A 22437-nucleotide genomic window follows, 5' to 3' on the forward strand; every position below is an offset into this window, starting at 1 on the left:
GTCCCGTGTTTGTCTTCTGAGGAGATCGGTGCGGTTTTTCGCTGTGGCACACAGCGCTGGCGCTGTGCCTCACAGCGCCAGGGATCTGGGTTCAATTCCTAGCCTAGGTCAGTGTCTATGTCGAGCCTGCACATTCTCCCTGTGTCTGCATGGGATTCCTCCAGGTGCTTCGATTTCCTCCCACAATTCAAAAGATGTGCTGATTAGGTGTATTGGCCATGCTAAATTCTCTCTCAGTGTACCCAAACAGATGTCAAAATGTGGCGATTAGAGCATTTTCACAGTAACTTCATTGCTGTGTTAATGTAAGCCTACTTGAGACTAATAAATAAACTTTTCTTTACAACTTTAATGCTGCCAGCTTTCTTTTTAACTGTCAGCAGCTGCCAATTGCTTTTCTAGTGCTTTTGAAGTTTTGTCGTGAACCTGGCAGGTCCTCCTTTCATCTTTTTACTGACAGAAAGCTCTCTCAGCAATCTCTGTAGCTTTCTTTCCTCTGATCATTTGGAGAGTCCTTTCTTCCATTGATGTGTTGGGTTTCTTTCGTCAATTTTATTGCAAGATCCAGCACACCCAAGGTCCAAGGGGCTAGTTTATAAACCTTTCTACTTCTGAACAGGTTGAGGGACTTGTTTTTAAAACATTGGAACTTGCTTCCTGCAGATTCTCAGTGCAAGAACCACACTCCGGATCCCCCACCCAGTAGGTTCTGCTTGGATCATGAGACCAGCAATCTCAGCCTCTTTACTGGCCAAGCTTTAATCCTTGGGTTTCACTCAAAACTCTGCTCTGTATTCTCTTTGCTTTCTTTTTAAGAAAAAAAAACTTGCAGCATCTCTTTGTCCTTTTTCTTAAACTTAAATTCCACTTTTTCTTAAATGCAACATCACAACTCTTGCTTCAGAGGGCTACCCTCTCTTCATTCTTTTCCCATATATTTCTAAACTTCTGACTGTAGTGGCCAATTCAGGTTTGCTCCTCGCCAACCTCTCAGAGTCTGGCAATATCTCAACATCTCACTACTCACGTATCTGGGGCCAGAGGCAGTGTCTTCATAATTCACCCCATCCTTGTCGCCAATGTAATAACACAGCTTATAGACTTCAGAACACAAAGGATATTTATTAAGAAGGAAAAGCCGTACAAGCCTGGCAATCCTCAGGCTGCCCTGGAGCAGCCCCCCAGCTGCCCCAGTCCCTGCATGTCTGCTACATGCCTTCTAGATGTCTTCTACCTAAAGTAGGTCTCCACCCCTGGGGTGATTACCCACTCCCAATCCCAATTAATCCCTCAAGCCAGATGACCCTCTTCTGCTGTGTTGCCCTCAAAGGGACCATCACCACAATCACACAAATTGTGAGTAAAATAAATGGCATGTATATATTGAAAAATATCAGTAAGAATGTTTATTTAAATTATCATCGATGAGTCAGCTTGCTGCTATTACTACTAATCAATAACAAAAATAATATTGTAAAATAAGATGGATTAGTTCTGGACAAAATACTTCCCTGTTCTGCAACAACTTGAGATGGAAAATGACCTTTTTGGTGGGAAGAAATAAAGATGTGCATTTATGTAGCACCTTTTATGACCCCTGATTGTACCATTTACTCAATTAAATACTTTTGAAATGAAGGGGGTGATTCTCCCAAAAGTGCTGAATTGGTGGGAAAGCTGGTCTAGATCACGACTGTTATTTCAGTGCAACTTCAGAACCGAATCTGCGCACCCTGTGCAATGCAGAGGTCACAATTGTGAGTTTCATTAAAAACCTGCAGCCTACTCATGCCAGAGTCTGACAGCTCCTGAACTCTACGCATGCGCAGTGATCCCAATCTGTCAGTCTCCCCATTTGCTGGCCAGCTTGATCGTTGGCCAGCCCAGGATCCCTGTAGCCCCGCAGTGCTGTATCTCCAGCAACACCCCATATCCCAATCACGGCCCCACAACAATTCCCCAGGCCAGCCCTGACCTCACTCTGCCCTGGAGCGCCCCAATGTCCAGCCCACCCTCCCCCCAGCAGTGGCGATCCCCCACCCTCTCAACCCAGCAACCCTGCTGATCTCCCCTGGGGGTCAGACCAACCCCCCACCTTCCAGGAGGCAGACATCTCCCCAGCAGAACACTACCTGCAACCCCCTGCAATTGCTGGCCTCCCTCAAGCATTGACGAATCCCAATGCAGATTGGCAGTGGGACCCCCCATCCCCACTGATTGCCCCTAGGCTCCACCCACAATAGGCCCCGCTCCTTGGCACTGCCTGATGCCCAGTGGGTCGTGCCAAAGTGCCCCCTGGCCATGGGCACTTTGCCGCTTGGCACAGGCTGGTACTGCTAGGGTGCCCAGGCCCGGGGGCATCACCCTACCACCACCCCCCCAAGGGGCCCCGATTACCCCCCCTTCATTCCAGCAGGGTCTCCCTCCAGTTCCCCGAACGTGGGGAGCTAATCTAAACCCCAGCGGATTGAAGTACTCCTGGCGGGGTTGGAGATGCTTTCGGACCTGGCAAGTTCCATGCTGGGCCCGATAATCACATGCAAAATATATTACAACTACATTAAAAAAAGATCCAAATCCAGCACGGTCTCGACTGCGACTGTTCTCCGGCTCTGGGAAACACGCGTGTGTTTCTGGCATATGCGCGAATCCCACAAAATGTCTGACATGCAATTCTCCCAGCGGACCCGCCAGAAAAGTTACAGGTCGCAATGGGAGAATCAGGCCCTTAATCTCTGTAGTAACATAGCAAACATGGCAGCAAACCTACACACAGCAAGCTCCCACAAAGAGCAATACGGTCATGACCTGATAATTTGTTCATGTGGTGTTGATGGAGAGCTAAATATTGACCAGAGCACAAGTGAGATCTCCCTTGCTCATTTTCAAAATACTGCCATGGGATCTCTGATTTTGCCCTGAGAGAACAGATAGGGCTTCACTTTAAAATTTCACCCAAAAATCTCCTAGGGCAGTTTGCGACAAACGCATTAAGGCATATTTATTTAATGGTTTTAATAGTTTCGGTACTGTGCAGGAATGTGATTGCCTTCTCTCAGAAAATAATTTGCACATGGTTTGGAAAATCCTAATGCGCAGTATATTTCTTAATTGCTATGTTTTCTCTTTACTGATACTAATAAATATGTTGATTCCATCAGCTAACCCACTCCCAGAAATTATCTGGCTCCACAATGGAAAAGAAATTCAAGAGTCAGAAGACTTCCAGTTTGAGAAGAATGGAAATGAATACAGCCTTTTTATTCAGGAGGTATTTCCTGAAGATACAGGGAAATATACGTGCGAAGTTTGGAATGACATTGGGGAAGCGCAGACACAGGCGATGCTAACTGTACAAGGTATTAGTCTTTCCAAAATGTATCTCAACTGTTTAAGTACTAATTGATGGTAATTCCGTGTGCAGCTGTGTTCCATATATTATCCTTTCCATTGAAAGAAGTTGCTGGCTTTCAATAAGCAATTGAAACTATAGAAATAGTAACATCTGTTTCTATTTAAATGCTGTAAATTATGTCACAACATTTAAGACTTTTTTAACAAGCGATGTTTTAAACTTCCATTGAGTGTTGGTTTATATAACTGGATTTGAAAATAACATGAACTGTTTCATTGCTTTGTAAGATCAGTTCAGAGTGCAATATCATTTTTTAGAATTTTTTTATTAGTGTCGCAAGTAGACTTACATTAACATTGAAATTAAGTTACTGAGAAAATCTCCAGTCACCATACTCCAACGCTTGTATGGGTACATTGAGGGAGAATTTAGCTTGGCCAATGCACCAAATCAGCCTGTCTTTTGGACTGTGGGAGGAAACAGGAGAACCCAGAAGAGACCCACACAGACACGAGGAGAAGATGCAGATTCCACACAGGCAGTGACTCAAGCCAGAAATCAAGCCCGGTTCCCTGGCACTATGAGGCAGCAATGCTAACAACTGTGCCACCCCATCCAGCACAGAATGGATAACTTTTGGTGACACAACATGTTGAATGCATGGAAAAGTGTGGCATAACATGCTCACCATATCCATGACACAGAAGTGCCTATGTTTTAGGATTTAGAGAGCCTGGCTTCTATATGTGGATCTAATGTTGACGTGAACTGTGTGAATGTGTGTGCTTAATATCCTGCACCTACACAAACATTGGGGTGGACTGTTGTTTTTACCATTGAGGCATTAAGCACAACCCGCCAGAGAGCAAGACTGGGTAAGGAGGATCCCACATAAGCTACAGAACCGGCCCGAATTGCTATCAATTGTTGGTGACATGAGACCCTCCCTATCAGATATTCCTTTGTGTACTGCCCCCAGGTACATTTTAATACTCAGATGGAGAAGGCAAAAATCTGCTCAACTAATTGGTAATAAGATTAATAATATTTAATTAGATATTTAGAACATAAGAACATAAGAAATAGGAGTAAGAGTGGGTTATATGGCTCAAGGAGCCTGCTCCGTCATTCAATTTGATCATGGCTGATCTTGGGCTTCAACTCCATTTTGCCACCTGTTCCTCAGATTTCTTAATTCCCCGAGAGACCATAAATATCCCTATCTCAGCCTTAAATATATTCAATAATCACGCATGCACTACTCTCTGTCTCTACCTGAGTCATTAATACAGATTGTAAATAGCTGAGGCCCCAGCACTACTCTTTGCAGCATTCCAATAGTCACAACTGCCAACTTGATAAATGCTTCTTTATCCATACTCGCTGTTTCCTGTCCATTGACCATTATTCTAGCCATGCTAACACATCATTTCCAACTTCATGGGTTCTTATCATGTGTATTAATCATTTGTGTGGCACCCCATTGAATGCCTTTTGGAAAGCCAAGTATACTACATTTACAGATTCTCTTGCATCTATCCTACTAGGTACATCATCAAAGAGTTCTAATAAATATGTCAAACAGGATTTCTCTTTCATAAAGCAAGATTGACTTTGTCTGATAAATGTACTCATTTCCAAGTGCATTGTGAAGACTTCCTTAAAAATAGAATCCGGCACTTTCCCAATCACTAATGTCAGACTATCGTGTCATTCTCCATTTTCTCTCTCCCTCCTTTCCTGAAGAGATTTATTTGCTAATTTCCAATCTAGGGAACTTTGGAAAATCGTTGCCAACATGTCTACTATCTCCTGAGTGAAACTATTGTATTCATTTCCAGCTTTTCCTTTTAGAATTCACCAGGTCCTAGGATTGGTCACATTTTAGTCCCTTAGGTTACTCCAATACTTTTTCTCTGCTAATATTAAGTACTTTAATTTCCTCAGTATTAGCCCCTAGATTACCCTCAGCTGATATGTAACTTGTATCTTCTACTGTGAAGACAAACACAAAATATTTCTCTGTCATTTCTTCATTCCCTTACTTTAGCTAGTCCCTTCATTTTCATGTATTAATATGAGGCTTATAACCTGTTTTATTTTCCTAGCTAGTTTACTCTCAAATTCTACGCGCGCACCCCCCCCCCCCCACCCCCAACCCCAATAAGTTTCCCCTTACAGCTCCATTTCTGTCCAGTCAGGATATTGGTCCCACACATTTCAAATGAAATTCATCCCATTGGTACAGCACTTTAATTCTCCAATAGTGGTGCCAGTGCCCCCTAAACTGAATTGCATTTCTCCTATTTCAGCCAGACATTCAGTTCTTCAATCTTATTTATGCCAATTTGGTCTTGGCTTGGGTAATCATCCATCTTTGTGGTACTGTTTTATAATTTAGCCCCTACTTGCTCATAATCCCTCAGCAGAACCTCTTCAATCATCCAACTTGTTATCAATACGCTCATGCAACATAACAATTGCAACATTCCCCTCCCATTCTAAGTCCTTCATTAGTTCAGAGGAGACGCCCTCATAACTGGCAACACGCCATCTGGGTAGGCAACATGCCATCTGGACTTACACTTGCAAATGCAGGGAACTGTGTAAGCCCCCAACTACTACAACTGTATTTCTTTTCAATCCCCTTGCTTGAAACTCGGTACAATGGTCAGTTTGTTCACCCACCGTGTCCTTGTCCCCACAAGCTGCAAGAACCTTGAACCTGTTGGACAATTGCAAAGACTGAGGTTCCTCCATTGCTCAATTCGCAATCTCCAAACCTGCTTCATTTACAGTCACACCCACCTGTCCCTGATCACAGACCAAATCAGAAATATCTCATCTAAGGGGGTCTGATGCCTCCCGGAATGGTGTCTAAACAAATTTCCCCCTTGCTGATGCATTGCAGTGTCTGAAGCTTAGACTGCAGCTCATCGGTCCTGAGCTAAAGTTCCTCGAGCTGCAGTTACTGCAGATGTGGTTGCCGCGAATCAAATTACTGACTGCCATTCTACAGCTGCAACACATCATGTACCATACCTTGTGTTTTATTTCATTAATTCATTTATGGGTTTAGAAATATAACTCAATTGTTATCTGCAGTTACATTAAGTAGTTTAACTAGTTATGCCAGTAATTTATTGCAGTAGTTTTTAAGTTATGGCTGGAATTCTCCAGTGTCATACACCCCATTACTGCTGCCAGAGAATTTGCCATTCCACCAAAATTCCACTGCAACAGGACTGGAGAATCCCAGCTGCCAGCAAGGTAGGAGAATTCCAGCCTAGGTTTCTCCAGTACCAGTTTAAACTACTGTCCCCATTTAGAGGGATGAATTCTTAAAACGCAGTGACTATTCATCCACCTGCTTCCCTAATTAATGCTTTTGAACGCTCACCAATTACCAGAGGCTGAAAAAAGATATAAAAGGCACCACCTGCTTCCCCCTTCTGCAGCAAATCCCACCTGCACCAAATTTTTAAGTTGGTACTCATTCCTCATGGCACTCAGACCATGTCATCTCCACTCTGCGTGGTAGCAAAACCTTTCTGCTTCTATCAAGGGCTGATAACTAACCAATCATTTACAATGAGGCTTTTCTTAGTGGGGAATGGGATGAAACAGAAAAATAGCACAATTCAAGATAAAGTTTATGACCTAGAAATCAAACCGTATCTGAAATCGGCATGTGGATAGCAAGCTACATACCACATGCCTGGTTCAGGTTGCCCCAGATACCATGTTAATTAAGTGCTAGCTTGCAGCCGGAATTCATTGGGAACTCGAGCAGCCAGGACATCCTAAAGGGGAGGTGGATTCTGGCTGTGGACAAGAGGGAAACTTGTTGAGAAATAGCTGAAGCGGTTCCGATTGGGCACCCAGATTCTCTGATGTTACACTGACAGTTCAGGTCCAGCCTGTGGAGAGGAGCTGGAGGATCGTTCCTGCAGGGGACAGCAAGTCTCCAGCAACCACCTATCTAGCCAGTCCAAGATGTCACTGGGGAGGTGAAAGTCAGGACCTTAGCTGCCAGACCTGTGTGAAAGGCCAAAGGAGGATCAACGATCTCATCAGAGTGCCTTTTAAGTGGGAGGGCTGGTTGGGGTCATGAGACCACGCCCTGCACTCACGACCTGGCCAGTTCCATTGTGAAGACAGGCGTGTCCTACCCCACTGCAATTTTCATGGAGTTGGGCCAAGTTTTTAAAGAGTCATGGTTCACAATAGTCCAGAGGTGTCATCAACCAGTTTGCATGAGGGGACATTTTAAACGGTGAGTTCAAAAAATCTGCTTTACCTTTTCGTAAGCTGTACTCCTTACCATGGCCCTCATACCTTCTATGCCTGGCCATGACCCCCATCCAGTCCTATGGCCACTCGTTCCCCTATAGCAAGCTATGAACCCACCACATCCTCATGGTTCTTATGCCAAACTATGGCAGTTCCATATCTATTGACCAATTATATGCTTTATGAAGCAGTAAACCCAATAATGACTATAAATAGAGCCATTCATGCATCACATTCCACTATGTTGAAAAATCAGACACGGTGGCGCAGTGGTTAGCACTGCTGTCTCAGAGCGCCAGAGATCCAAGTTTGATTCCCATCTATGTGGTGTCTACATGTTCTCCCTGTGTCGGCATGGGTTTCCTCCAGGTGCTCCTGTTACCTCCCACAGTCCAAAAGATGTGCTGGTTAGGCACATTGGCTGGACTTAATTCTCCCTCAGTGTATCCGAACACGTAACATTTCACAGTTATCTTCACGGTAACTTCATTGCAGTGTTAATGTCAGCCTACTTATGACACCGTAAATAAAAAAATGTCCTTTCACTACAGCCCAATAAAATTGCAATCTTAAAAGCATCAATAACAGAAACCGCAAAACCTTTGAAACAACTTAACATTATGTAAATAAACCTTACTAAATTGGTAGCAGAGATCAGAGAGTCAGAGCTGTCAATCAAAGTTTTCCCTGGGGCTCAGGTGCTTCATCAGAGTAATGGATGTCAGTGCTCTCACCGAAGTCTCATTATGTATGCTTGGACTTTCAAAGAAGCACCTTAAGTCCTGGCAAAACCTGAAGTTCTTACAACCTACTTTACTGGGTCCAGTCCTCAAGCCTCGATGACCTCTCTGATATAATGGTGGGTGTCAAACAATGAGATGTCAGAGATTTACATGCTGGGCCTAAAGAAGCTTTGTTATGTGAAAACAAAGGCTTGTGCCCATCTTCACAGCCACAAGCACAGCTATCGATACTTTGGTTTCAGACTCAGGAGGTTACTACAGCAGGAGAAAGAGTGCTTGCTTCCTTTATAAAGAGGTTTCTCAGTGGAATGAGGAGTGTTCTCTGAAGACCCGTTATGAGTATGGCCTGCTAAGAGAGCCCTTCTCCCTCTTCTGCCAGTTGTTACCGAGCTCTCTATTTTCTTGGCTTGTCCTGCTCATCCTTCAGCCAAAGGGGAGCATTTCAGACCACCATGATTGCATGGAAGCAGCCAAAACCAATGCAGCAAAAAAAATATTTTTAGAAGTCAGAATTAAGTTAAAGAAATCTATAAATGGCCTTAAAATGATCCAGAAATTAATCAGGAGCCTGAAACAGCAAATCAGTTGTATGTCATAAATAGACTCTTTAAATTGCATTGCTGAAGAGTCTATTCTGCCTGTTAATGTCATGAACTGTGGAATGAATTTATCACTTGGCAAGTCAAATGTTGGGACAGCTTGATTTTAGCATTTTATACAAAGCATAGAATTCTTATTGAGGTATTTAAGTATTTAAATGAATGCTTTAAATGTTTATGGTCTGCCGTGGATGCCTACTGTGGAATGTGAGTTTGATGGACAATGAGCATGTGTGCACCATATTGGTTGCCATGGGGCTGACATGGTGCCAATGGCTTTTTAGGTCATTATTCTCGTTTCGCTATTACCCCTACAATATTGCCCTATTATAGACCTGGATTCTACAGTTCTAAACATTCTCCATGATTGTGACAGAGTTCTTACTTTGATGAAGCAGCTCCCAGAGGCTTGTCCACAATGAAGACATTTTTGACTTCAAAGTAGAGTTGCCAACTCTGGTTGGATGTATTCCTGGAGGTTTCATCAAAGTATTTCCTTCCTCCAATTGCCGCACTCCCACAATTGGTCACCCACATAACAATTCTCACGGTGAAATGCCTTCTACTCGACTGGGTAAGCTTGATTGTCAGAGAACCAGCCCTTTTATCCAGTCACTAATAATTTTATAATGTTCAAAGGAAATGAAAAATAATCACAAACAGATTTTTAAAAACCTATTATGCTTTTTCCCCTGAGGTTGCTTAGCCAGGTCCGGGAAATTAAGCTTCAGTTCTTGGGAAGATTGGCAACCCTTCCTGAAGTTATGATACGCTTGAACAGGAAGAGATTGTATGTTTTATGCTGTCCAATGTGGTTTCATATCGGACAAAAGTCATACAGAAGTCTCTTTTGATTCTATAGAGCCTCAGGATGGGATACAACCCTGGTTTATCAGCAAGCCAAAAGCTGTGACTTCAACTTTAGGGGAACATGCCCTCATTTCATGTGCCATCGCCGGAGATCCATTCCCGACTGTGAAGTGGATGAAAGATGGGAAAGAGGTTATCATGGGTGAAGATTGCAAAGTCCTCCAAAATGAGGATGTGTATACACTCTTCATCAGGAACATCCAGCTTCATCATGCTGGGCAGTACGAAATACAGCTCAAGTATGTTTAAGATTCATTCTAAAGTCTTTATTCTGTAGCTGCTGTGCAACAATCTAAATGCGTTTTAGTATTCGAGTGCTTATGGAATGATTATAGTTGTGTATAAAGAAAGCATTTATCATCATAGAATCCCAACAGTGCAGAAGAAGGCCATATGGCCCATCGAGCCTGCACCAACCACAATCCCACCCAGGGCCTATTCCCGTAACCCTACGTATTTACCCTGCTAATCCCCCTGACACTAGGGTCAATTTAGTATGGCCAATCAACCTAACCCACACATATTTGGACTGTGGGAGGAAACTGGAGCACCAAGCAGACACGGGGAGAATGTGTACAGACAATGACCTGAGGCCGGAATCGAACCTGGGTCCATGATGCTGTGAGGCTGCAGCTCTAACCACTGTGCCACTATGCTGCCCATATGATTTCACTATTAGTTATCAATATCAAAAAGTTTGCTGAAACATGCACATGGCTGCTTTATTCTGGATATCAGGTTTCTATTGCTGATTGTAATTGGATACAAATTAGTACAAACTGCATCTAGGCAATCATTTGTTACATGCAGCTCACTGTTTGCATTCAAATGAGTCCTGACCAAATCTGCTCTAAACCCTTAGGTTGGTAATCTGGGTATAAATCAAAATCCCTCCCCTTAATTTGTTTTTATGACTTTTCTTTGATTCTGAATACAGGGGTACAATTCAAAAGTCTCTAATTATTCTCAAAAGGTTATTCTTCCCATTTGAAGCTTCTCCCTTGCCTCATTCTGTCATCTCTCTCTCTCTCTCTCCTTTATGGCACTCCTCCATATCTGCCAAACCTTTGGTACCCTAATGTCTCCCTGTGTGGTTCAGTGTCAAATTTTGTTTGATGACAGTCCTGTGAAAGACTTTGGAACATTTTATTACATTTAAAGGTGCTATAAGAATAAAAGTTGTTGTTGTCTTAACCAACATTCACAAATGTGGGCCTTGCAGCCAGGAGTAGGGGACAATAAATGTCTAGTTTCATCTTCAACCAATACATTGACGCAGTGGTTAGCACTGCTCCCTCGCAGCACTAGAGACCCAGGTTCAATTCCAACCTTAAATGATTATGTGCAGTTTGCACATTGTCCCCATGTCTGCATGGGTTTCCTCTGGGTGTTCTGGTTTCCTCCCGTACTCCAAAGATGTGCTGGTTAGGTGGAGTGGCCATGCTAAATTGCCCTTTGATGTCCCAAGATGCGTGAAATAGATGGATTAGCCATGGGAAATGTGTGTGGGGCTAGGGGATTAGGGCCTGGGAGAGTGCATTGGTTACAGATACTCTGTCAGAGAGTCGGTGCAGATTCAATGGGTTGATTCAATGGGTTCTACACTGTAGGGATTCAATGATTCATTATTGCCATCCCAGCTCTGCCAAGATCAAAACCAAAGGTAGAATCGACTGGTCTGCATGACTCAGTTACATATAACGTTGCTACTGAGATTATAACTGTGTGACAGTTGACTATCTCGTTAGAATAATAAACTGCATCTTTAGTTCCAGTTTAAGGATTGTGAAGCCATGAAGCTGAATTTCAAAAGAAAACATATGGCAGAGTTTAAAACCTGAGCAATTTAATTCACACCCTGCTGTTTGTCAAGACGTTAATTCCTCACTAGGCTATGTTTCTATTGGTATCAGTCTCCCTTTTGTACATAAGCCAAGTGGTTATTAAAGATTAACAGTTGCAAATAAGCACCCTTATTGACTTTCAGAAATCAAGGAATTCTATCTTATAGATTGCCCCCAGTAAGCAGCTAGCAGCATGGACAAGGGGGGGATGTTTCCACATGGGCCACCAGGCTATTCAACCAAAGGAGCATCACCACCACATGTGACCATCTCCTCAAGCAACAAGGAGGCTGAGTAACATTTGGGTGTAGGCATTCTACTAAAACCATTTAATTTTCCATATATTACTATCAAAACAACAATTGACATTTGGTATCCAAGCTGAGAACAGGTAAATCAGAACAAACTGAAGATTGTACCCAGGACCCTCTGTTACTTATATCAGTTGAACTGAAGCACACAGAGGTCGAGGGCATTGATTAGAGGGTCACTTGATTATGTATAAAGAGACACTTAATTACGCAAGAATTTGGTGAAATCAAGAGATACCTATCCACCTGTAGTGTTTGATTTTGTGAATAAATCAATCAAAATAAAGACTGATTACAAAAAAACAAAGAAAAGTACAGCACAGGAACAGGCCCTTTTGCCCTCTAAACTTGTGCCAATCATGATGCCTAACAAAACTAAAGAAAAACCTTCTGCCCTTACTCAGTCCATTTCCCTCTATTCTTTCCCTATCATGTACCCAAACAGATACCTCTTAAATGTTGCTATGGTTACGGATTCTTCCTTCATCAACTAGCTATCAGAAGTGTAACACCGTTTTTGATTATATTGTTCTGCTGCTTGGTGAGGTTTTGGGGGAAGAATGTCTGTAATGACTTCAATGAGGCACATCAGGTTGGCCTGTTGGAGTATGAGCTCCCTGACTGAGGTAATGATTGCTTGCCAATAAGGGAACTTCACTTCTATATATTGTCAGGGTTACTGACACTCTGGATCCTGACTTGTACCCGAAGCACTCTTAGGAGTGGAATTGTGTTCGTAAATAGAGGGAATCTGGTGAAGGTACACTGGCCAATGAGAAGTTATTTCAGAGACAGTCAATTAATTCCTGGATCAGGATTTTAGAGCTCTACCGCAGCGTGTCTCCCCCACCTCCCAATGCAGATGTGGGGGGCCATTTAAACTTCCGCCTACTTCAACAGAAGTTTAATATCCCATCAAGTGGAAAGAGTCATAAAATCCTGGCCCTGAAGGTCATTAAGGGCCTTTGCTTATTACTTGCAACCGTTAATCTTTAACTCATCAGGACACTGCATTCATTATTAGAAGAAGTTTATTTCTTTTGCAAAGGAAGTGTTAGCAGCCTGATTATATCTCATCTTACAAATCCGATTCAACTAATTGTAGGAGGCTTGTTTGCCTTTGTTAAGCAGTAGAACAGTTAAATACAAACTGCTGTGCACAGATGCTGCCTATATTGCTACAGACAGATAGCAAGTATTTGAACCAAAACACCAAAACAATGTAATGCTCATTTTAAAAAAGGGGCTGGCATTTGCTGTGTTTCGGATGCTTGTGCAAATATTAGTCGCTATCTTTGTGAACTATTTTCACATATTATTTAACTTCATCCCTTCACCACCCCCTCATTCTCGTTTTCTTTCACAAATGTCAGAAATCAAGTTGGCAAGTGTAGCTGCCACGTGTCGCTGGTGGTCAAAGAATGCTCCCTTTCCAGAGAAGAAGCCAAGGAAGAGTAAGTATGATTCCCACATTACTTGGGAGAGTTCTATTTTTGCACTGACTGCACGGAGGTTGGCCAGTTCTCGTCTGGAAAAGATTCAAACTTAATCCCCAGAAGTGACCAAACAAATTGTTTACATCACACAGCTGTACCATAGTACATGGTCCAACTAGAATCTGTCTCACTTTTTTTCATGCCCTTACATGGTCACTGAAGTCATCAGTGATGTAGTACAGTAATAGATTGTGTACTTGTAATAAGCCTTTCCCTTTTATAAACATTCTTGTATCAAGCCTGGGGCTGTTCTGTGGCTTTCAATCTAACCTCTTGTTAATTCTTTTCTTTTCACCGCTGTTAACAGTAAGGAGCAGTGGAACACCAGCGTCCTTCAAGAGGAGGAAGGTGGTAGTGATGGCATAGGGAATTTTGGCAAACTCAGTAGTGCCAAGAAGAGCACAGCAGAAACACAAGCAAGTGCAGACGAAGAGAAAGCATTCCGTGGAGTGCTCAGGAGAAAAGTTGAAACCAAAGAGCAGTCAGCAGAGCAACTCAAGCAGCAAGAGGCTGAACAGAAAGACTTCCGTTGCGTGCTCGGGAAAAAAGTGATCACAAAAAGCTTTTCCGAGGAAGAACTGAAGGAACGTTCAGCAGAGCAAATGAACTTCCGAGACTCTCTTTCCAGACATGTTAAAACGACAAATGCTTTTGAAGAAGAGAAAAAGATTTCGGGCCCCCAGCAGGTAGATTTCCGGGCAGTACTTGGTAAAAAGAACATCCCCAAAGTATCACAGGAAATCACACCAACGCAAGAACAGTCAGACCTCAGGAGTGCTGCAGGCTCAAAGAAACAAGCTTCGACTGCCAAAGAGGCAAACAATGTTGCTGAAAGCAATCAATCCGTTAAAGTGGACATCAATGATGATGGCGATTGTAAAAATGGATGTTCATGTGTCGATGGTGAAGTAATTGATCAGAAATCTAAAAGCACAGGAAATGCACCTGTCTTTAAGGAAACATTAAAAGATGTTCAGGTAGCAGATGGTGAAAGATTATTGTTGCAATGTCGGGTTGTTGCCGAACCAGCTCCAATAGTCACCTGGACTATAAATGGAAAGGCCATCAAGTCATCCAAGTTCATTAATATATCTCAAGAAGGTAACTGATTTCCAAGGATAGGTGAAGATTTAAATTAAATCCTAAGCCTTAGTAAATATTCAAACAGTACGCTGCACTTGTATTGAAAAATTGTTCAATAGAATTTGTTCATCAGATAACATTTCGTTTAATTATTGCAATAAGAAAATTTTCATTGCTATTTAATCTTTTAAAGCCTTGAGGACTGTGCATATTGGTAATACAAATCACTAATGATTTTTGATGGAACTGCATATCAGTATTGCAAATGGCAACATATTGCTTAAAGCAAATTTTATTTTGTGATACATGATATTGTATAATAAGGGTTTGTGGAACATTTAGAACATTGATGTGTACTTGACCGTAAACACTGTGAAGAGTTAAGTGAATTTGAACCTTAGTTTAAAATCCATATGGGTTGTGGACTCTCACAAGCTTTTATTTACATTAGGGTCACTTTGTACACTTACAATTGAGGAAGTTCTGCCTGAAGATAAAGGCCAGTACAAATGCAAAGCTGAGAATTCTGCAGGGAAAACGGAATGTACTTGTTCGGTTACTGTGATTGGTAAGAGCATTCAACAGCATGAGAGCTCACAATGGAAAACATTCCTTTGCATGTATCATTGTTTGTCTTTGCTTCCTGTCATTACATTGCAAAATTAAAAACAAAATTCCTTCCACCAGTGGAGAGCAGAAACAAATTACTGTCACAAGATTGAGCCAAAGTTTCCTTCAGAATAAACAACTGTTTAACAACCCAGTGGAAAATGAAAATGATCCCGGGCAGTTAAAACCAAGGAGTCTGAAGACCTTTGGGATCTGATTTTAACACTGTACACCTGGGTTTTGAATGAGTTAAAATCTCACCCTTTGAGTATTAGATGAACAAACAACCAATTAAAAGTAACACCATGAATGGTTAAACAGCATTGAATTAATTTTACATGGAGAGGCTTGTTTGGTATCTTCAAAACAAAATTTCTGTGGGTCCAAGATGGAATAATTTCCTATTATAGTGCTGAAAATAGTATAAGATCACTGTTGATATAATGTTGAAGATTGTGAAACTGCCCAGAAACTAAAAAAAATTCTCCGAAGAACCGATTAAAAATAACACCACAAATGGTGAAACAGCATTGAGTTAATTTTATACAGAAAGGTTTGTTTTGCTTCTTCAAAACAAAGTGCTTCTTAACCACTCTATATAATTCTGTTATCTTCAATAGAAAATAAACATTACTTGTCAGTCAACCCAACTTATTTTAGAATGATTGTTTTTCAGATGCAGCTTCACCCAATGCTCCCAAAACTACTGAGAAAACTTCAAAGAAGGGAAAGTCCATTCCTAGTCCAACTTCAGAAACAGACTGTGGTAAGTCAAGATCATTTATCGAACCTGTTTCCAAATAAGGAATGGATTGGGCTTTCAGCTATTTTCCCATTAGTTAGAGACTATTCACTGAAGAGGTTGTCATCTGCAATGTTGATATACCATGTTGTTTTAACCTTTGGCACAGGATATGTGAATTTCTCCTTTGTGAAACAAACTATGCTATGAATGTTAAATATCATAAGCTGATGTATAGGAGTTTGAAGTTAACTGTAGCAAATTCCATACTTTTTTCTTAGTTATGAATTAGGATGTCTTCCTTTTAAGCAAGCGATAAACGTGGTGGAGAATAAAATATGTAAACTTATCTTTTTTAAAAGCTTTTGATTAGGAACTTTAAAAAAAAATCAAAAATGATAATTAAGTTTAATCTTAAGTTTTTTTTAGGAAAAAAGCAATAGTATAATTTGCCTCTCGTTAGTAAGAAAAGTAGCATTACTTTTGAAATTAGACAATATTGATATCACAGTTACAATATTCAATACTCTATATTGTATATTGCTCAAATGTGGTTAATTCAGTACTGCCACATTCCCAGCAGTGAGTCCCATTTACATGAAGCATGGATCAGAGAATTAAGCCTATTATTTTAGAATGATGCACCATATAAGGAGACCATTCAATCTATTGTGCCCATGATGGCTCTTTAATAGAGTTATCCAATTAGTCCCAGTCCACAGCTCTTTCCCCATAACAGAGTAGCAGAAAGAGGCCACTTGGCCCATCGCATCTGCACCAACTCTCCAACTGAGCATCACAGCTGAGTTCCATTCCCCTGCCTTTTCTCCATATCTTTGCAAATTGTTTCTATTCAAACAATCAGCTAATATCCTCTTGAATGCATCAATTGAACTTGTCTCCACCATACTTCCAGGCAGTGTATTCTTGACCCAGTCCAAAATGTGAAACTGTTTCTTTCTCACATCAAATTTGCCTTGTTATTTCTTTCCTTCAAGTATTTATCCAATTCACATTGAAAATTATTATTAAATCGACTTTCACCAGCTTGCACAAACTGCACTTCAGGTCACAACAGCTTGTTGCCTCAACGAAATGTCCTACCTCACTTCAGGTTCTTTTGCCAATCACTTTAAATCTGTGTTTCTGATTATTTACCTTTCTGCCATGGAAACAGCTCCTCCCATTCAAAGAATCAACACTCTTTCTGATTTTCAACACTTCTAACATCTCCACTTAGCCTTCTCTGCTGGGATAATAATTCCTGCTTCTCCAGTTTATCCAAATAACTGAAGACGGCTGCCTTGGAAAAGCAGCCAGCATAATTAAGGACCCCACGCACCCTGAACATACTCCTTTCTCTAAACCCTAGCTATGACAGTGACACTGCATTCTGCACTCTCTCCTTTCCTTCTCTATGTATACTATGCTTTGAACCCCATTCCAGATATCATTCTAGTGAATCTCTTCTGCACTGTCTCTTGTCATCCTTAAAATGTGATATGCAGAATTGAATACAATATTCCAGCTGAATTCTAATGACTTTTTATAAAGTATTAGCATATCATTCTTACTTTTGTACTCTATGTCTCCAATAATAAAGTCAAGACTGGTATATACTTTATAGCAGCCTTCTCAATTTATCCTACTACCTGCACAGATTTGTATACATCAGGGGTCAAAATAATTTCTGAGGGCTCTTCTTGAGATTTACTCAAGGGCAGCATTTTGATTTTCAGTGTTTCCTTTTTCATTAGAAACATCGAAAATAGAAGCATGAGTAGGCCATTCGGCTCTTCAAGCCTGCTCTGCCATTCATTTTGATCATGACTGATCATCAAATTCAATACCCTGATCCTGCCTTCACCCCACCCCCTTTTAGCCCAATGAGGTTTATCTAATTTCTTCTTGAAATCACACACCATTTTGGCCTCAACTACATTCAATTGAAGCAAATTTCACATATTCACAACTCTCTGGGTGAAGAAATTTCTCCTCACATCAGTTCTAAAAGATTTACCTCTTATCTACAAAGTATGACCCCTAGTTCTGGACTCCCCCATCATTGGAAACATTCGTTCTGAATCCACCCTGTCTAATCCTGTTAGAATTTTTAGTTTCTGAGAGATTCCCTCTCGCTCCTCTAAACCCCAGTGAATGCAATCCTAACTGACTTAGTGTCTCCTCATGAGAGACTTTTTCACTCTCGCTAACTCCTTTATTAGATGATGCAATCACACAGTAACATTTCCTCCTGTATTTGTGCTGACATTATGGGGCATTTGGACTCACATACAGAGGCAGAATTAGAAGAATTAATCAATTTCCTCAACAATCATCGCTCCTCCATTAAACTTAATGTCATAGCACCCAAGGAAAGCATTAATTTCTGAGGCACCATGGTATTTAAACTGGCACATGAAAACTCCAGGCATAAATAAGTAACAATTTTTTTTCAAAGTAACTGGCACACACAAATATCCATCACCTTGAGCAGGCATTCCACGGACAGGCATGGTCACAGCCAACACATTTTCATTGAATATGCACAAAGCTTCAAGATTTTAACCAGGACGTTACTACCTTTTTTTACTGCACCTCATGGCTTAATTTCAGATTTAAATTTAACAATTGATCTAACGTTAATATTGATCTGGCATCGGTTGGTGTTTGGGGAAGAAATTTTTAAACTTCAACCCACCCTTTGTGAGAAGAAGTGTTTCATAACATTTCTCCTGAACGATTGCTTCTTTTTTTAAAATTATGTCCCCAGATCTTAGACTTCCCCTAAATTAATTGCTCATTTATTCGTGACATTTCTTCCATTACTACAGTTAGCTCACTTTCAAAGTATTTCATTAATTGGAAAGTGCTTTAGGATGTCCTAACATTACAAAAAGCACTATAAAATGCAAATCATTCATTACTGTGTTGGATCTGAGCAAAATAGTTGCACGTTTGTCTCTAACAATCACTGCACTTCATATCATTCACAGTATGTGAAACACTTTGAGGCATAATAACACATAAATGTTTCTTATGAAATGACACTGTTTAGTATTCAATTATCCAATTAACACCCTGTTCATTACACTTTCATCCACAATGAAAGCACAATTAAGCTAGAGGCTCCACATTCATTTGCAAGGAATTCATTCCCCTCAGTGATTTCAAGGTAGCAGAGTATTCTTTTTGTTAACAGTTTTAAAACTGTTATCTCCCTTCACAGCCTTTCTACCCCAACTCACCCCGCAGCCAAATTCCTCCCCCTCTGCAGCCTCTCTCTCCTCCGCAGTCTTTAACCCCAATACCCTCTCCCTTTCAAATTCTCTAAGGTGCCGCACAAGAGGCTATTACAGAAGGTAAGGGGGCATGGAGTTGGGGGTAGGGTGTTAGCGTGGATAGGGGATTGGCTGTCAAATAGGAGGCAGAGAGTGAGGGTCAATGGGTGCTATTCGGATTGGTGGTTGGTGACTAGTGGAGTGCCCCAGGGGTCGGTGCTGGGGCCTCAGCTATTTACCATTTATATAGATGATCTGGAGGAGGGAACCGAGTGTATGGTGTCGAAATTTGCTGATGACACCAAGATTGGTGCAGAGGGTGTGGAAAGTCTGCAGAAGGATCTAGATAGGTTGGGCGAATGGGCCAGGAACTGGCAAATGGAATTTAATGTTGGCAAGTGTGAAGTTGTCCACTTTGGTAGGAATAATGGTAGGAAGGACTATTACTTACATGGCGAAAAACTGCAGCATGCAACAGTGCAGAGGGACCTCGGGGTCCTTGTGCATGAGTCGCAAAAACCCAGCCTGCAGGTGCAGCAGGTGGTCAGGAAGGCGAATGGGATGCTGGCCTTCATAGCGAGGGGGATTGAATATAAAAGTAGGGAGGTCTTGCTGCAACTGTACAGGGCACTGGTGAGGCCACAGCTGGAGTACTGTGTGCAGTTTTGGTCGCCGCACTTACGCAAGGATATTTTGGCCTTGGAGGGAGTGCAGAGGAGGTTTACTAGGCTGATACCGGAGTTGAGGGGGTTGGACTATGAGGAGAGGCTGAATAAACTAGGCTTGTACTCATTAGAGTTTAGAAGAATGAGGGGAGATCTCATTGAGACATATAAGATGATGAATGGGATGGATAGGATAGAGGTGGAGAGGCTCTTCCCGCTCAGAAAGGACAGTAGGGCTAGAGGGCACAGCCTCAAGATAAAGGGGGGGGCGGTTTAGAACGGAGTTGAGGAGGAACTTCTTCACTCAAAGGGTGGTGAATCTCTGGAATTCTCTGCCCGTTGAAGTGGTGGAGGCTGCCTCGCTAAATATTTTTAAGATGCGGGTTGATGGGTTTTTGATAAGCGAAGGGATTAAGGGTTATGGGGAGAGGATGGGAATGTGGAACTGAGACACAACAGATCAGCCATGATCTTATTGAATGGCGGGGCAGGCTCGAAGGGCTAGATGGCCTACTCCTGCTCCTGTTTCTTATGTTCTTATGTTCTTATTATGTTCTCTACCTCACCTGCCAACCTCCCCACATCCCCCCTCCCCAGAAACTCTCTCCACTCCTCACAACCTTTCTGTCTTTAACTGCCTCTCTCCCCATCCCAGCTTCCAGCACTGCCACCCCCACTTAGTGAGTGGACTTACCAGTCAGCTTCTCAGCAGCAATGCCGGGGGGAGAAGCTGTCTGGGAAAGCAACTCCTCACACATTCTGAGTGGAATTTTCCCATCCCGCCCATGGGAATGGTAGCGGGTGGTGGATTGGTGGCCGGGGGGGATGGGGTGCAGACCATGCAAGTTCTGTTGATCTCAGGTATGATTTTCCAGTCTTGGGGCGAGAATGGCCAGAAAATCCCACTCTTGGTCTCTTTCATGTAAGTGGGCAACTTTCTTCATTTGTTGCCTCCATGTTGATATTTTCCCATGCTTTTTGGGGGCTTTCGAGGGTGACTTTGTCTGTTGCCCCTGCATCTTGAAACCTGCTGTACATACCCCCTAGGTATCTTTGTTCCTACAGTGCCTTTATTACTCTGTCATTCAGTTTCTTTTGCTTCTTCTTCCTATACAATATTTCACTTTACATTCCTTTCTCTGTATAATGTGCCAGGTGTTTGCCCCTTTCACTAGTCTGTCTTTATTTATTACATTTTTGGGATTTGTGTCATCTGCAAATGTTGAAATGATGTTCTGCACACTTATGTCCAGGTTATTGATATAATGTCAAAAAGAGAAGTGGTCCTAATAATGGTGTTTTCTGTCTGTGGTTCAGGCAGTAGCATTCTTGCTTCTGAGCCAGAACGCTCCAGGTTTGCGTCCCCCTAAAGGATTTGTTGGTTTTGCAAGAACCCAACCACTGGTGCAGGAAAGTAATTATGTCCCTGGACCAGATAGTTGGGGAGGGTTAGCAGCAAGAAGGCCATCTGACAAATCAAATTATGGTTGTTATGAATGGAGAGGTCAAAGGGTGATCAGCCAACATTATGGTGACCCATGTCATGTGGGAAAAGCTAAGAGAGAGAGAGCAGTAGTCCAAATACCAATGCCTGTGGAATATCACTCCCCTACAGTTTGAAAATCAGCGTTTGCTTTTTGTCCCTTGGCCAATTTTGTGTCCACTTCCACTCCCTCTGCTCCCATGGGCTTTAACTTTTCAAACAACACTATTATCTGGTACTTTATCAAATACTTTTTGAAGTTCCATGCACACAACATCAATTACACCATCCTCATCAACCTCCCCCTCCGTTACTTCAGCAAAAAACTCGCTTAGCCTAGGCAAAGATGATTTGCCTTTGATAAATCTGTACTAACTTTCAATTGTTAGCCCATACTTTTCCCAATACCAATTCATTTTATCACAGATTATTCTCTTTAGAAGTTTACCCACTACCAGTGTGAGGCTGAGTGTGTTATAATTGTTTTTGAACAATGGGTAACATTTCCAATCCAGCCCTTTGGAACCACCCCCATATCTAAGGAGGATTGGAAAATTGTGGCCACATCCTCAGTAATTTCCACACTTACTTCCCTCAATAATTTACGCTGCACTCTATCTGCTGACTTTTCTACTATGTAACCCTGTCTCCAGCCAATACTCCCCACGTTACACTGCTTCTCACTGGACACAGCAGATTATAAATAAAACCATTTTGATGTGTTTCTGTTTGCAATGAAGAAGACTGTATGCATATAATGAATGAATATTGCAGTAATTTATAATTTTTAACCTCGAAGCTCCTTCGCACTTTTTAACACTTAAGTATCAATGTGATTACTTAGGCAAACAAGGAGGTCATCCTTTCCAGGTATGTGATCACCATCCCACAACAACAAGTTATATTTATATAGCACCTTTAATATAATAAAACAACCCAATACGTCTTGCAAGGACATTATATAACAAAATATGATGCTGATCCACATAGGGAGATATTAAGGAAGATGAACAAAGACAATCAATCAATGGAGAGGTTTTATGCAGTGTCTCAAAGGAAGAAG

General features: G+C 41.8%; 1 protein-coding gene across 5 annotated transcripts in view; it reads left to right on the forward strand.

Annotated features, from left to right (window-relative positions):
• Nucleotides 1–22437, forward strand: part of LOC145350125 (myosin light chain kinase, smooth muscle-like) — a 331906-nt gene that overhangs the window by 216707 nt on the left and 92762 nt on the right. For all 5 annotated transcript variants that reach the window (XM_080199061.1, XM_080199060.1, XM_080199063.1 and 2 more), the window contains 6 exons: nucleotides 3162–3359; nucleotides 9853–10099; nucleotides 13389–13469; nucleotides 13819–14612; nucleotides 15046–15162; nucleotides 15880–15969. In XM_080199061.1, coding sequence (XP_080055187.1) covers nucleotides 3162–3359; nucleotides 9853–10099; nucleotides 13389–13469; nucleotides 13819–14612; nucleotides 15046–15162; nucleotides 15880–15969 — 1527 coding nt within the window. The remainder of the gene's footprint in view (nucleotides 1–3161; nucleotides 3360–9852; nucleotides 10100–13388; nucleotides 13470–13818; nucleotides 14613–15045; nucleotides 15163–15879; nucleotides 15970–22437) is intronic.

This window comes from Carcharhinus amblyrhynchos, chromosome 11 (assembly GCF_965287045.1).
Source record: "Carcharhinus amblyrhynchos chromosome 11, sCarAmb.v2.hapA, whole genome shotgun sequence".
Taxonomy (NCBI): Eukaryota; Metazoa; Chordata; class Chondrichthyes; order Carcharhiniformes; family Carcharhinidae; genus Carcharhinus; species Carcharhinus amblyrhynchos.